General features: G+C 49.6%; 1 protein-coding gene and 1 pseudogene across 2 annotated transcripts; both read left to right on the forward strand.

Annotated features, from left to right (window-relative positions):
- Positions 1–4,209: 4,209 nt before the first annotated feature.
- LOC122433018 lies at positions 4,210–6,760 on the forward strand (annotated as a pseudogene). Its single transcript, XR_006267000.1, has one exon. The product of XR_006267000.1 is annotated as a replication termination factor 2-like (transcript).
- A 2,187-nt stretch (positions 6,761–8,947) lies between these two features.
- On the forward strand, positions 8,948–13,360 carry LOC122433580 (2-acylglycerol O-acyltransferase 3-like). Its single transcript, XM_043456634.1, has 9 exons — positions 8,948–8,967; positions 9,295–9,397; positions 9,441–9,654; positions 9,867–9,974; positions 10,062–10,132; positions 10,393–10,597; positions 10,891–11,065; positions 11,800–12,002; positions 12,093–13,360. Exons 1-9 carry the CDS (start codon positions 8,948–8,950, stop codon positions 12,245–12,247), a joined length of 1,254 nt encoding a protein of 417 aa, XP_043312569.1. The 3' UTR covers positions 12,248–13,360.
- Positions 13,361–14,098: the final 738 nt, after the last annotated feature.

Below are 14,098 nucleotides of genomic sequence, written 5' to 3' on the forward strand. Positions count from 1 at the left end.
TCACAGAACACTACCAATCTGATCACATGGACCACAGCCTTGTCTAACTCAGTGAAACTATGAGCCGTGCCATGCAGGGCCACCCAAGACGGACGGGTCATGGTGGAGAGTTCTGACAAAATGTGGTCCACTGGAGAAGGGAATGGCAAACCACCTAAGTATTCTTGCCTTGAGAACCCCATAAACAGTAGGAAAAGGCAAAAAGATATGACACTGAAAGATGAACTCCCCAGATCAGTAGTGCACAAAATGCTACTAGAGATCAGTGGAGAAATAACTCCAGAAAGAATGAAGAGATGAAGCCAAAGGGAAAACAACACCCAGTTGTGAATGTGACTGGTGATAGAAATAAAGTCTGATGCTGCAAAGAACAATATTGCATAAGAGCCTGGAATGTTAGGTCCATGAATTAAGGCAAATTGGAAGTGGTCAAACAGGAGATGGCAAGAGTGAACATCGACACTTTAGGAATCAGTGAGCTAAAATGAACTGGAATGGGTGAATTTACCTCACATGGCCATTATATCTACGACAGTGGGCAAGAATCCCTTAGAAAAAATGGAGCAGCCCTTGTAGAGGACAAAAGAGTCCAAAACGCAGTACTTGGGTGCAATCTCAAAAATGACAGAATGATCTCTGTTTGTTTCCAAGGCAAACCATTCAACATCCCAGCAATCCAAGTCTATGCCCCAACCAGTAATGCTGAAGAAGCTGAAGTTGAATGGTTCTGTGAAGACCTACAAGACCTTCTAAAACTAACACCCCCCAAAAGATGTCCTTTTCATCATAGGGGACTGGAATTCAAAAGTAGGAAGTCAAGAGATGCCTGGAGTAGCAGGCAAATTTGGCCTTGCAGTACAAAATGAAACAGGGCAAAGGCTAACAGTTTTGACAAAAGAACACACTGGTCATAGCAAACACCCTCTTCCAACAACACAAGAGAAGACTCTACACATGAACATGACCAGATGGTCAGTACTGAAATCAGATTGATTACATTCTTTGCAGCCAAAGATGGAGAAGCTCTATACAGTCAGCAAAAATAAGACTGGGAGATGACTGTGGCTCAGATCAAGAACTCCTTATTGCAAAATTCAGACTTAAATTGAAGAAGGTAGGGAAAACCACTAGACCATTCAGGTATGACCTGAATCAAATCCCTTATGATTATACAGTGGCAGTGACAAATAGATTCAAGGGATTAGATCTGAAAGAAGTGCCTGAAGAACTATGGATGGAGGTTCATGACCTTGTACAGAAGGCAGTGATCAAGATCATCCCCAAGAAAAAGAAATGCAAAAAGGCAAACTGGTTGTCTGAGGAGACCTTACAAATATCTGAGAAAAGAAGAGAAGCAAAAGGTGAAGGAGAAAAGGAAAGATATACCCTGAATTCACAGTTCCAAAGAATAGCAAGGAGAGATAAGAAAGCATTCCCCAGTGAAAATGCAAGGAAATAGAGGAAAACAACACCATGAGAAAGACTAAAGATCTCTTCAAGAATATGAGAGATACCAAGGGAACTTTTCATGCAAAGATGGGCACGATAAAGGACAGAAATGGTATGGACCTAATAGAAGCAGAAGTTATTAAGAAAATGTGGCAAGAATATACAGAAGAACTCTACAAAAAAGACCTTAATGACCCAGATAATCACAATGATGTGATCACTCGCCTAGAGCCAGACATCCTGGAGTCCAAAGTCAAGTGGGCCTTAAGAAGTATCACTACAAACAAAGCTAGTGGAAGTGATGGAATTCCAGCTGAGCTATTTCAAATCATAAAAGATGATGCTGTGAAAGTGCTGCACTCAATATGCCAGGTAATTCGGAAAATTCAGCAGTGGCCTCAGGACTGGAAAAGGTCAGTTTTCACTCCAATCCCAAAGGAAGGCAATGCCAAAGAATGTTTAAACTACACTTGCACTCATCTCACACCCTAGCAAAGTAATGCTCAAAATTCTCCAAGCCAGCCTTCAACAGTACGTGAACCGAGAACTTCTAGGTGTTCAAGCTGGATTTATTTATTTTTTTTTTCTGTTTCATTTTTTCCCTATCATTTTTTTTCCATTTATTTTTATTAGTTGGAGGCTAACTACTTTACAATATTGTAGTGGTTTTTGCCATACATTGACATGAATCAGCCATGGATTTACATGTGTTCCCCATCCTGACCCCCCCTCCCACCTCCCTCCCCATCCCATCCCTCTGGGTCTTCCCAGTGCACCAGCCCTGAGCACTTGTCTCATGCATCCAACCTGGGCTGGCGATCTGTTTCACACTTGATATTATGCATGTTTCAATGCTATTCTCTCAGATCATCCCACCCTCGCCTTCTCCCACAGAGTCCAAAAGTCTATTCTATACATCTGTGTCTCTTTTTCTGTCCTGCATATATGGTTATTGTTACCATCTTTTTAAATTCCATATATATGCATTAGGATACTGTATTGGTGTTTATCTTTCTGGCTTACTTCACTCTGTATAATGGGCTCCAGTTTCATCCATCTCATTAGAACTGATTCAAATATATTCTTTTTAATGGCTGAGTAATATTCCATTGTGTATATGCACCATAGCTTTCTTATCCATTCGTCTGCTGATGGGCATCTAGGTTGCTTCCATGTCCTGGTTATTATAAACAGTGCTGCGATGAACATTGGGGTACATGTGTCTCTTTCAGATCTGGTTTCCTCGGTGTGTATGCCCAGGAGTGGGGTTTCTGGGTCATATGGCAGTTCTATTTCCAATTTTTTAAGGAATCTCCACACTGTTCTCCATAGTGGCTGTACTAGTTTGCATCCCCACTAACAGTGTAAGAGGATTCCCTTTTTTCCACACCCTCTCCAGCATTTATTGTCAAGCTGGATTTAGAAAAGGCAGAGGAACCAGAGATCAAATTGCCAACATCCGTTGGATCATCGAAGAAGCAAGAGAATTCCAGAAAAATATCTACTTCTGCTTTATTGACTATGCCAAAGCTTTTGACTGTGTGGATCACAACAAACTGTGGAAAATTCTGAAAGAGATGGGAGTACCAGACCACCTGACCTGCCTCCTGAGAAATCTGTATGCAGGTCAAGAAGCAACAGTTAGAACTGGACATGGAACAACAGACTGGTTCCAAACTGGGAGAGGAGTATATCAAGGCTATATTTTGTCACCCTGCTTATTTAACTAATATGCAGAGTACATCATGTGAAATGTCAGGCTGCATGAAGCACAAGCTGGAACCAAGATTACCAGGAGAAATATCAATAACCTCAGATATGCAGATGACACCACCCTTATGGCAGAAAACAAAGAGGAACTGAAGAGCCTCTTGATGAAAGTGAAAGAGGAGAGTGAAAAAGCTGGCTTAAAACTCAACATTCAAAAAACGAAGATCATGGCATCCGGCCCCATCACTTCATGGCAAATAGATGGGGAAACAATGGAAACAGTGACAGACTTTATTTTCTTGGGCTCCAAAATCACTGCAGATGGTGACTGCAGCCATGAAATTAAAAAGCACTTGCTCCTTGGAAGAAAAGCTATGACCAATCTAGACAGCATATTAAAAAGCAGAGACATTACTTTGCCAACAGAGGTCCATCTAGTCAAAGCTATGGTTTTTCCAGTAGTCATGTATGGATATGAGAGTTGGATGATAAAGAAAATGGAGCACTGAAGAATTGATGCTTTTGAGCTGTGGTGTTGGAGAAGACTCTTGAGAGTCCCTTGGACTGCAGGAGATCAAACCAGTCCATCCTAAGGGAAATCAGTCCTGAATATTCATTGGAAGGACTGATGCTGAAGCCGAAGCTCCAATATTTTGGCCACCTGATGCGAAGAACTAACTCATTGGGAAGGACCCTGATCCTGGGAAAGATTAAAGGCAGGAGGAGAAGGGGACAACAGAGAATGAAATGGTTGGGTGGCATCACTGACTCAATGGAAATGAGTTTGAGCAAGCTCCAGGAGTTGGTGATGGACAGGGAAGCCTGGTGTGCTGCACTCCATGAGGTCACAAAGAGTTGGACACAACTGAGCGACCAAACTAAACTGAGGAGCCTGGAAGTGCTTTCCTGGTGGCTCAGCAGTAAAGAATCGTCCTGCATGCAGGAGACACAGAAGACTCAGGTTTGATCCCTGAGTTGGGAAGATCCCCTGGAGGAGGGCATGGCAATCCACTCCAGTATTCTTGCCTGGAGAATGCCATGCACAGAGGAGCCTGGAAGTCTACAGTCCATAGGATCTCAAAGAGTCAGACATGACTGAAGTGACCTAGCAGGCTTGCACACAAGAGCCTGTGAGCTTTTCTGGATCCCATGTGTAATCTTGCTAGAGACAAGAAGGGCTTGTGTAAGGCTGGACCCAAAGAAGGACTTCCCTTGTCAGGATAAGATGAGAACCCTCCACCCCAGCATAGTCACTGTCTCTCCTTCCCGATTCTCTCCTCACCTGATGGCATCTTCTCCCATACAGGAAGGATGAGGGAGGCATAGCTCTGGCTGTGGTCCAGGGACAATGCTGGACCATATGTTCTAGGAGGGAAGACAGACTGGAAGCTTACTGTGGCTTCTTGGATCTAAGCTTTAGTTCCATGGAATCCGGAGAGGGGAATCCAGAGGTTCAACCCATGAGAGCTTCCTGTAAGTGGGGGATAGAAAGCAGCCTTGAAAAAATAAAAAACCTCCTGGAGCTGGTCTTGCCTCCAGTCCCAAGGAGACTGTCAGAGCCTTGCAGAGGCCCCTGGAGGTGCCCCGAGGACAGCAGGGGCCTGAGGAGCAGGCCCCTTTAGCCTGGTCCTCCCTAGCCTTGCACCAGCTGCCTTCCTGAATTTACCTCCCAATGTTCCCTTGCAGAAGTCCTTTAAAAAAAAAAAAAAAAAAACCAAACAGGGCCAGAAATTGCTGGGCTCTGGAAATTGCTGCTGTAAGTGATTGCTCTGGACTCTGTTGGCTTGCAGATGGGTTGCAACGGAGGAACAATCACTAAGAGGCATAAACTGGTGAAGGGGCTGAAGAAGGTTGAGGAGGTCGACAAGGATGCTAAATTAGTGGCCCAGTGGAACTACCAAGCTCTAAGTCAGGAAATATTAAGACGACCAGTAGTTGCCTGTGAACTTGGCGGACTTTACTACAAAGATGCCATCATTGAGTTTTTATTGGCCAAATCTTCTGAAAAGGCTCTTGGGAAGTCAGCCTCTCACATTAAAAGCATTAAGAATGTGACAGAACTGAGGCCCTCCCCACCTGGGAAGGCGATCAGATGACCTCCAACGGGCATGTTTCATCTGCCCCGTCGTGGGCTTGGAGATGAACGGCAGACGCAGGTGTTTCTTCCTCCAGTGCTGTGGTTGTGTGTTTCTGGGCAAGCCCTCAAAGAGATCAAAGCAGAAGTTTGTCACACGTGCAGGGCTGCCTTCCAGGAGGGAACTGGGTCATCAGGCTCAACGGCACCAAGGAAGGCGTGGAAGTGCTGCTGAAGAGCAGGATGGAGGAGGTGCGGCTGCGAGCCAAGATGGGGAAGAAAACAAAGGAACCCAAGGTGCCAGAGTCTGTCTCAAAATCAGGTGTCAGTGAAGAAGCCCCAGGACCGTCAAAAATGAAGACAGGGAAGCCTGAAGACCCCAGCCTTGACTCTCGAGAGAAGAAGACCAACTCAGCTCCCAAAAGTGCAGCAGCACCTGGGAGCGCTCTGGAAAAGGCACCAAGAGGTCCATCGCTGGCAGCGAAGAGTCAGAAGCTTATGTCTCTCTTCACCACCCACAGCTCTGCCAAGCCCTCCAAGGAGGAGTCAGCCCACCGGGTCACCCACACATCCTACTGCGTCTGAGGCCCGTGGGGCGGCCTCCCCGGGCCCTGTGCACTCACTTGTCCCCTTAAAGCTGGAGCCACTCGAGTTGGAAGGTGTAGTGGGGACTCAGTGACCCTGCCGGCCCCTGCCTGTCACCCTCTCCCGGTCACCTCCACCCTCTGTGCACTTGGACCTTCCCACGGCCCCGAGAGCATTTTGACCACATATTTATGCTCAAAATAAGTAAAGACTCCAGATTCCTCCTGGGTGTGTGGTCAGCTCATTTTGACTGAAATTCTCGTGGTTTTGCTGCCAATGTTTAATTAATTAAGTAAGCCGAGTGAGATTGAACTTGAGAAAGGAAAAAAAAAAAAAAAACACTGTCCTTGGACATTTCCAGCCTCTGACACCCCACTTGCACCCACAGCTAGATTGTCCTTCTTCCTTCCTCCCACCCAGACTCCCATGAAAATGTGTCACCATTTCTTGTGGACTGAGCATCACTCTGGCCAGACTCTAAAGTCCCTGTCACCCTTGGCCCCCGCCACCCTCATCACTTCCCCTTGGATGCAGGTGGGTTGAGCAGGCACAGGAGGAAATATTTCTTGCCAGAAGGTCCCTGGACCAGGAAACTGCAGGCGAGTGAGACCCGGGGCAGGGACAGAAAGGTGTGCCCGCCTGAGCCATACTAGAATCTGCCTATCCTGTCTCCTACTAACCCACCCGTCATTCATGGAGCATCTCCCTGTGCTGGGCATGCATCATGACAGCTGCAGTGATGAGCCCAATTCTCTTCTTGTTGCTCACGGTGTTCGGGAGACTTTGATCAGAAAGTCATCACGACAGAGGGAAAGTGCTTTGTGTCAGGAGACAATGTGACGTGTGACAGAGGCTTCTGATGGGTGTGTGTCAGACTTCCCTAAAAGAAAGTAACCTTGGGACTTGCCCGGTAGCCCAGTGGTTAAGAATCTGCCTTGCAATGCAGGGGATAGGTTTGATCCCTGGTCTGGGAAGGAAGGTCTCACATGCTGCAGAACAACTAAACCTGCACTGCAACGAAAGTCCCACGTGACACTAAGACCTGATGCAGCCAAATAAATAAAGATTAAAAAAAAAATTAACCTTCACAAAAAACGGAAGTGTCTTTCCAGTGAGGACAGGGGCAATATAGGGGTGGGGAGTGGAGGTCACCACAAAGTACTGAATGCCAGATAGGCTCAACGATGTTTGTTCAATGCAGGGAATATTGACAATATTTTTAAGAACTGTAAATGGAAAGTAACTGTTAAAAATCATAATAATTTAGATTTCCCTGGTGGTACAATGGATGGGAATGCCAGTGCAGGGGACACAGGTTCAATCTCTGGTCGGAGAGAATCCCACATGCCATGGAGCGACTGAGCCCGAGGGCCACAAAAGCTGAAGCCTGGGATGCCTAGGGCCCAAGAGCCTCAGCCGCTAAGCCTGGGTGCTGCAACTACTGAGCCCGGATGCCACAACTACTGAAGCCATGAGCCTAGAGCCTGTATTCTGAAACAAAAGAAGGCACCACCATGAGAAGTCCACGCCCAGTGAGGCAGGGTAGACCCTGTTCACTGCATCCAGAGAAAGCCCTTGCACAGCAACAAAGACCCAGCACAGCCAGTAATAAATAAATAAATAATTTAAAATAGTTGCAATAGCTTTTTAAATTTAATTCTTTTTTCTATTTTATTTTTGGCTGCATTGAATCTCTCTGGCTGCATGCAGTGCTTACTCCAGTTGCACCAAGCCGGGGCTACACTCTACTTGCAGTGCGTGGGCTTCTCATTGTTGTGGCTTCTATGTTGCGAAGCACAGACTCTAGAGCTCTTGGGTTTTAGTATCTGTGGCTGCAGCAGCTGTGTTGTATGAACTTAATTGCCTCCTGGCATGTGGAATCTTCCCAGATCAGGGATCAAACCCGTGTCTCCTGACTTGCCAGGAGGATTCCTAACTGCTGGATCACCAGGGAAGTCTAATTTTTTTTTTTTTAAGTCATGATCGAGGAATTCCCAGGTGGTACAGTGAACAGGACTCTGAGTTCACACTACCGAGGGCCCAGGTTCAATCCCTGGTTGGGGAACTAAAATCCCACAAGGCCAAGGACGGCCAAACAACAAAACAAGAAAAGGGGACTTCCAGTAACCTGGAAACAATGCTGGCTTTCTGCCTTTGATCAGGCCTGAACAAGGTCCTGGTCATGGTGAACACTGGCCCCCGACCACTTGGAGCATGTGCCCACAGCCCAGTGGTCTCTCTGTTGGAAGGTCTCCCCAATCCTTAGCATTTCCCACAAAGCCACGCCCCCAGAGGTCTCTCCATGGGGGCCTAAGCTGTTCCTCAGGGATTAAAGCTTCCTGCACATACTCTACCTCTCAGGGCCAGGCCCTGGGGTAAAATGGGGAGCCCTGCTATTCAGGGTACACACCCACTTGGCGAGCCCCACTGGCCCAGACCTCTGGCCTTGGATGGGCCCCGGTACCACCTGGAGTCAACGACCAGATCCCAGATCAGATTGCTGAGTTTCCAGATCTGCAATCAGAAGGGACTTGTCAAGTTGGGAATGAAACACTGGTGAGGAACATGGGGGTGGCCAGGCAGGATTTCTGGGGCAGTGCTGCTGGGGAGAAGCCCCGCCTCCAGGGCCTAGAGTCAGGCGTACCCTGTGCCCCCAGAGCCTCCCCGGTGCCAGTCTTCTCTTTGGGGGAGAATGAGCCCTTCCACAGTTTCTCTGCCCACCGGGGGGGTTCTGGGTGGAAAGACACAGGAAACACTGGGCTGCTGCTGAGACTGGCTCTATGAATGTTCCAGGCCCCAGGGCCTCCTCCTGCCCTTCCACACCTGAAGCTTCTACCAGCTCTGCTCCCAGGCTCCCCAGCCCGCTCCCCACTCCTGGGCTCAAGGCCCCCGCATGGTTGGGAGGTGAAAGTCCCAGGTTGGGGCCTGAATACTTCGCTGCCAGCCCCGCCCCCAGGCTGGCATTGGGCAAACCCACCAGCCCTGAACTCTGTCCCACTGGATCCCTCAGGAGGGAGAGGGACTTCCTTGAAGGGGTCTCAGTGGCCACCCGTCTTATTCTCTTCTGCCCACACTGCAGGCCCCGATCCACGTACAGTGACCCAGGTGGCCGGCTCAGCACACGTGGACATGGTGCACGAGGTGAAGCTGTGAAGCCACCCAGGCGGCCGTTCCAAGAGCACGCCCTGTGCGTCGGGGTCTCTGCCCACAGTCACCTCCTTATCACTAGGCGGCCGCAGTGTCCTGGAGGAGTGTGCGTGGGGACTGAATTTCACACTGGGAATATACATGTGGTATTGCTGTGTTTGTCCTTAGGGTTGATGTCCCTGCGCCAAGTAATGCCTCCGAGTAGCCTAGACACTCCCAGACCTGCAAACACTAGGGCGTGCTCATCCAGGATCTGTGTTATCATGCAGTCAGGGCTGGGACCCAGTGGGTGGGCTCTCTGCCTTCTTCTGCAACCCTTTCCGCACAAGATTTCTACTGCACCCGGGAGAAGACCTCGGTGGCACATCCCCTATCCCGCTTCCCAGCCCCAAGCAGTGGCCAGCCCAGACCAACCCACTGGAGAAGTTCATGGTAAGTGTGGGGAGCCTGGAGACGGCTGGGGTTCTGAACATAGTCTCCACATCCACAGGCGATCTCTGGAGGCCGCAAGGGCTTGGTCACTGAGACCAGAAAGGCTTCCAGCATCCAGTCCGGGACCCTGCTGGCAGAAGGGGAGCACCTGGGAGTCTCCACTGCCCTGCTGCCCTCCCCCACCATGAAAATCCTGCAGAAACAGCAGCTAGAAGTACTGAGCACCTACAAATACGTGTCCTGTTTCCTCTTCATGGGTGAGGGGAACCGAGCTGGGGTCCACTAGGGAAGATGGAAAGGGGGAAGGTGGGAGAGAAAGGCTGGAGCCCACCCTCACCTGGACCACTAGGGCCAGGGACGGAGGGCCCAGAAGTCCAGCTGGGAGACCGGCAAGGGTCTCACTGGTGAGGGTGGAGAAGTCATTGCAGTTTCAGAAGCTAAATCATTCTCCTTTCTCATTTGTACCCAGGCCCTTTCTTTTCCCTTCTTGGCGTCTTCCTCCTCTTCACCTCCCTCTGGTGGCTGTCTGTTCTCTACACGGTGTGGTTATTCCTGGACTGGGACACAACCTGCCAAGGTGAGCGCTTAAACAAGGGCCCAGGGAGAAGAGGTGATAAAGGGTGTCTGTAGGAATTCTTCCCCCACACTTATCTGTCTGCTCAAGGAGGAAGGCGTTCTCAGTGGATAAGGAATTGGGTTCTTTGGAAACACATGAGGGATTATTTCCCCATTAAGGTAAGAGGACACCCTCCAAGGGATGCTCTCCCCCTTCCACTCCCCTACCCCACCACCTCCTCACCCCTCCTCACCTCTCCCTGTGATGGCTGCTTCAGTTCAGTCAATCGGGCGGCGAGTGTGGTGGTGTTTCAAGAGTGAACCGTGTGCCCTTGACTGCATTTTGATTCTGAACTCTGAAGTCTGTTAGTGTGGAGGGAGGTCTTGTCCCGTAAGTCTTCTGTGCTTATTTCCCTCACCCTGTCCCCTGCCCCCCACAGCTGATTAAAACAGCAGAGCTGCCCTCAAACAGGAACTACGTGCTTGCCACCCACCCACATGGGATCCTGAGCGTCGGAGTCTTCTGTAACTTCTGCACTGAGGTCACTGGCTCCTCGCAGCAGTTCCCCGGGCTTCGGTTCTCGTTGGCCATATTGAACAGTCTCTTTTACCTCCCAGTCTATCGAGACTATGTTATGTCCTATGGTAAGTCTTGAGCTGAGTGACAGAGGCGACTCCATCTGGCCGGAGTGGTCCCCACTCACAGCCTACTGCGGGCACTCGGCTTGAACTCCCAGTGGAGGGTCAGGAAGTGGCTTTGGAGCAAGGGTTCCGCATCCTTGCTGGGAGAGGCGCTGTAGGGCACATTGACAGGGGGATGGAGGTAAGGAGTTTGGAAAGAAAGCGGTGGTATCTCACTCTTCCTGTGCTAAAGGGAGAAGAGCCTAGGGAGCCAATGAGTGGGTAAGATCTGTTCCCGCACCCCCTCTTGTCCACAGGAACATGTTCCGTGAACCACCAGAGCCTGGATTTTATTCTGTCGCAGCCCCAGCTCGGCCAGGCTGTGCTCATATTGGTCGGCGGAGCCCACGAGGCCCTGCATGCCGTCCCAGGGGAGCACTGCCTCACTCTCCGGAACTGTAAAGGCTTTGTCCGCCTGGCACTGAGGCACGGGTGAGCAAGGATCCAGCCGGGGTTGCCTCCAATGGTCGGAACCTCACAGCGTCTCTGGGGATCTACACTCTATGCCCACACACCCGCCCCCTGGACATGGACTGTGTGTCCCCAGAGCTTACACGGTGACCACCTCTAGAGGGCGCTCTGGGCAGCCCTTGAATGTTTCCTCTGTGCCCAGCCCTGAGGCCCATTCCCCAGGCTTCCTCCCAGGCAGAGAGACAGACAGGATCACGGTGCAAATCGCTGGACCCAGTGTCTTGGATGCCCACAGTTCATTGCTTTGTGACATCCTCTCACAGGCAAGACTTTAGGCTTCTTTATTTGTGAAATAGGGTGAACACCCACCTTGCCACCACGTTGTAGTTGAGACTGTATGAGAAAATGTATATAGGGTGGCCCAAACACATTCGTCTTAAGAACCATGAGTCCCGGACTTCCCTGGTGGTCCAGTGGCTAAGACACCATACTCCCAATGCAGGGGACCTGGGTTTGGTTCCTGATCAGGGAACTAGATCCCACACGCCCCAACGAAGACCTGGCAGAACCAAAAAACTAAATAAAAATATTTAAGTCCCTTCTTCCAGGTCTTTCCTTGTAGTAACATTGTTTGGCCTACAAAGTGCTTCAGATGGCCTTGGGAAGTGGGAACCTCTGGAGGAAGAATGCAGGGGGCACTCTTAGAGCCTCTTATGTGACCAACCCTCTTCTTTCTTGTCTCCCCACCCTCCCAGCACCTCCCTTGTGCCCGTGTACTCCTTTGGGGAGAATGACATCTTCAGAGTTAAGGCTTTTGCCCCAGACTCCTGGCAGCGTCTGTTCCAGGTCACCATCAAGAAGGTCGTGGGCATTTCTCCTTGCGTCTTCTGGGGCCGTGGTCTCTTCTCAGACAAGTCCTGCGGCCTGGTGCCCTTGGCCAGACCCATCACCACTGTGGGTGAGTGCCCGTCTCCAGGGGAGAAGGCCAATGTGAGCTGCATAGGCAGCCGAGGCCCCTCCCCTGACCTGAGTCCCCCTGTCCCTGCAGTGGGCCGCCCCATCCCGGTGCCCCAGTGCCCGCAGCCCACCAAGGAGCAGGTGGACTACTATCACACGCTGTACATGAAGGCTCTGGAGCAACTGTTTGAGGAGCACAAGGAGAGCTGTGGCCTCCCGGCTTCTGCTCGCCTCACCTTCATCTAGCCCTGGCCTCACCCCTGCGCCCCTCACAGCCCCACCCACCCACCCACCTGCCCCGCAGCCCCGATCCCAGAGCCCCCACTGACTCCACACTACTGTGCAAATCAAAGCCAGTTCCCTCACCACTGCTTGGTGGAAGCTTTCTCTAGGAGTGAGCCTGCCCACTTGTGTTCCACCTCCACCCTAATTGATCCAGACTTGCTGCAGGGCCCTGAATTCTCCTCCCAGAGACTGAATTCTGCTACGTGAACTTGCATGAGTCTCTTCCCTTGGCTGGGTCCCTTTTCCCTCTGTAAATGAATGCATCTCCTTAGCTAAGAGTTCTTGAGCATCAGAATGGAGTTGGAGAGGGGAGTTCCCCCAAGGGGTAAGCTTTCAGAGTGGACAGGATTTAAGTAGGGGGAGACTGCAGAGTACATGAGCTTCCCTTGTGGCTCAGCTGGTAAAGAATCTGCCTGCAATGTGGGAGACCTGGGTTCAATCCCTGGGTTGGGAAGATCCCCTGGAGAAGGGAATAGCTATCCACTCCAGTATTCTAGCCTGGAGAATTCCACGGACTGTATAGCCCATGGGATCACAAACAGTGAGACATTACTGAACGACTTTCATAGAGTACATGGTGAAATACCACGAACAAAAGCTGGCAAGTGTCAAGTGTACTGATAGTAGGGAGGGTCGGAATGATCCCCAGTGATAGAAAGATACAGTTAAGAACATACCTACTTCTCTATCTCTTCCCATCCTTATGTAAATTACCAACATTTAACATTTTAAAAACTGGAGACTGACAAAATAAGAGCCAACGACTCGACTACCATCATCACCATCACCACCATCGTCATCACAGGTACCTGCCCAATGAGATGGGAGATGGTCAGTTGAAATGTCTGAGGGTCCTTATGTGGTGATAGCACCCTTCGACTTGTGCCAGTCCAATCTCTTGATTGGCTTTATGTCTGTATCCATGACTTAAATGAGAAAGTCTTGTTGGAACTAAGTTGGACCTTGTTGCATAACTAAATGCAAGTCTATTTATCCTCCGCTGTCTTCAAAAATTTATTCAGGGGAAGAATTTTCCTTGTCTCTGGATTAAAAAAATCTTGGCACTCTTGTGACTTACCTGGTATTTCTCAGGTGATGAGTTCTACATTCACTTTATGTTGGTACCTAGAAATGTTTAGTTGGTGTATCAATCAACACTTGTATTTTCATCTGAGGGTAGCAATTTCCTATCTCCAGCAAGGCCCAACTAGTTGCATCCAGAGTGCGTGCTTGGCCAGAAGCGGCAGTTGGGGGAAAAGAGAACAGAAAGGGAAGGAGGGAAGTGTTTTCTCTCCCTCCCTCTCCAGCTTCTGGTGACTCGTCCCCTGTAGGTTGGAGTATGGGGCAGAAGAGGGGAAAATGGACCCCAAAGTTCTTAACTGCACTGGCCTAAGACAGCAATGGGCTCCAGATCTTTGAAGTTAGTTTCTTTCCCTCTTGGGTCCTTTCAAGGATTTTTCAGAGTTTTTTTGGAAAGAAGGGACTCCTAGACTGTTGGTGGGAATGTAAATTGGTCCAGCCACTAAGGAAAACACCATGAAGTTTCCTTAAAAAATCTAAAAATAGAGCTACCGTATGACCCTGCAAACCCTCTCCTTATCAGGAGAAAAACATGGTCAGAAAGGACACATGCACCCCAATATTCACTGCGGTACTGTTTACAACAGCCAAGACATGGGAGCCACCTAAACGTCTACTGACAGATTAGTGGATATAGAGCATGTGGTACGTGTATACAATGGAACAACATAAAAATGAATGAATTTGGGTCATTTGTAGTGATATAAATGAACCTAGCTCTCTCTTTGAGGG

Source organism: Cervus canadensis, chromosome 32 (assembly GCF_019320065.1).
Source record: "Cervus canadensis isolate Bull #8, Minnesota chromosome 32, ASM1932006v1, whole genome shotgun sequence".
Taxonomy (NCBI): Eukaryota; Metazoa; Chordata; class Mammalia; order Artiodactyla; family Cervidae; genus Cervus; species Cervus canadensis.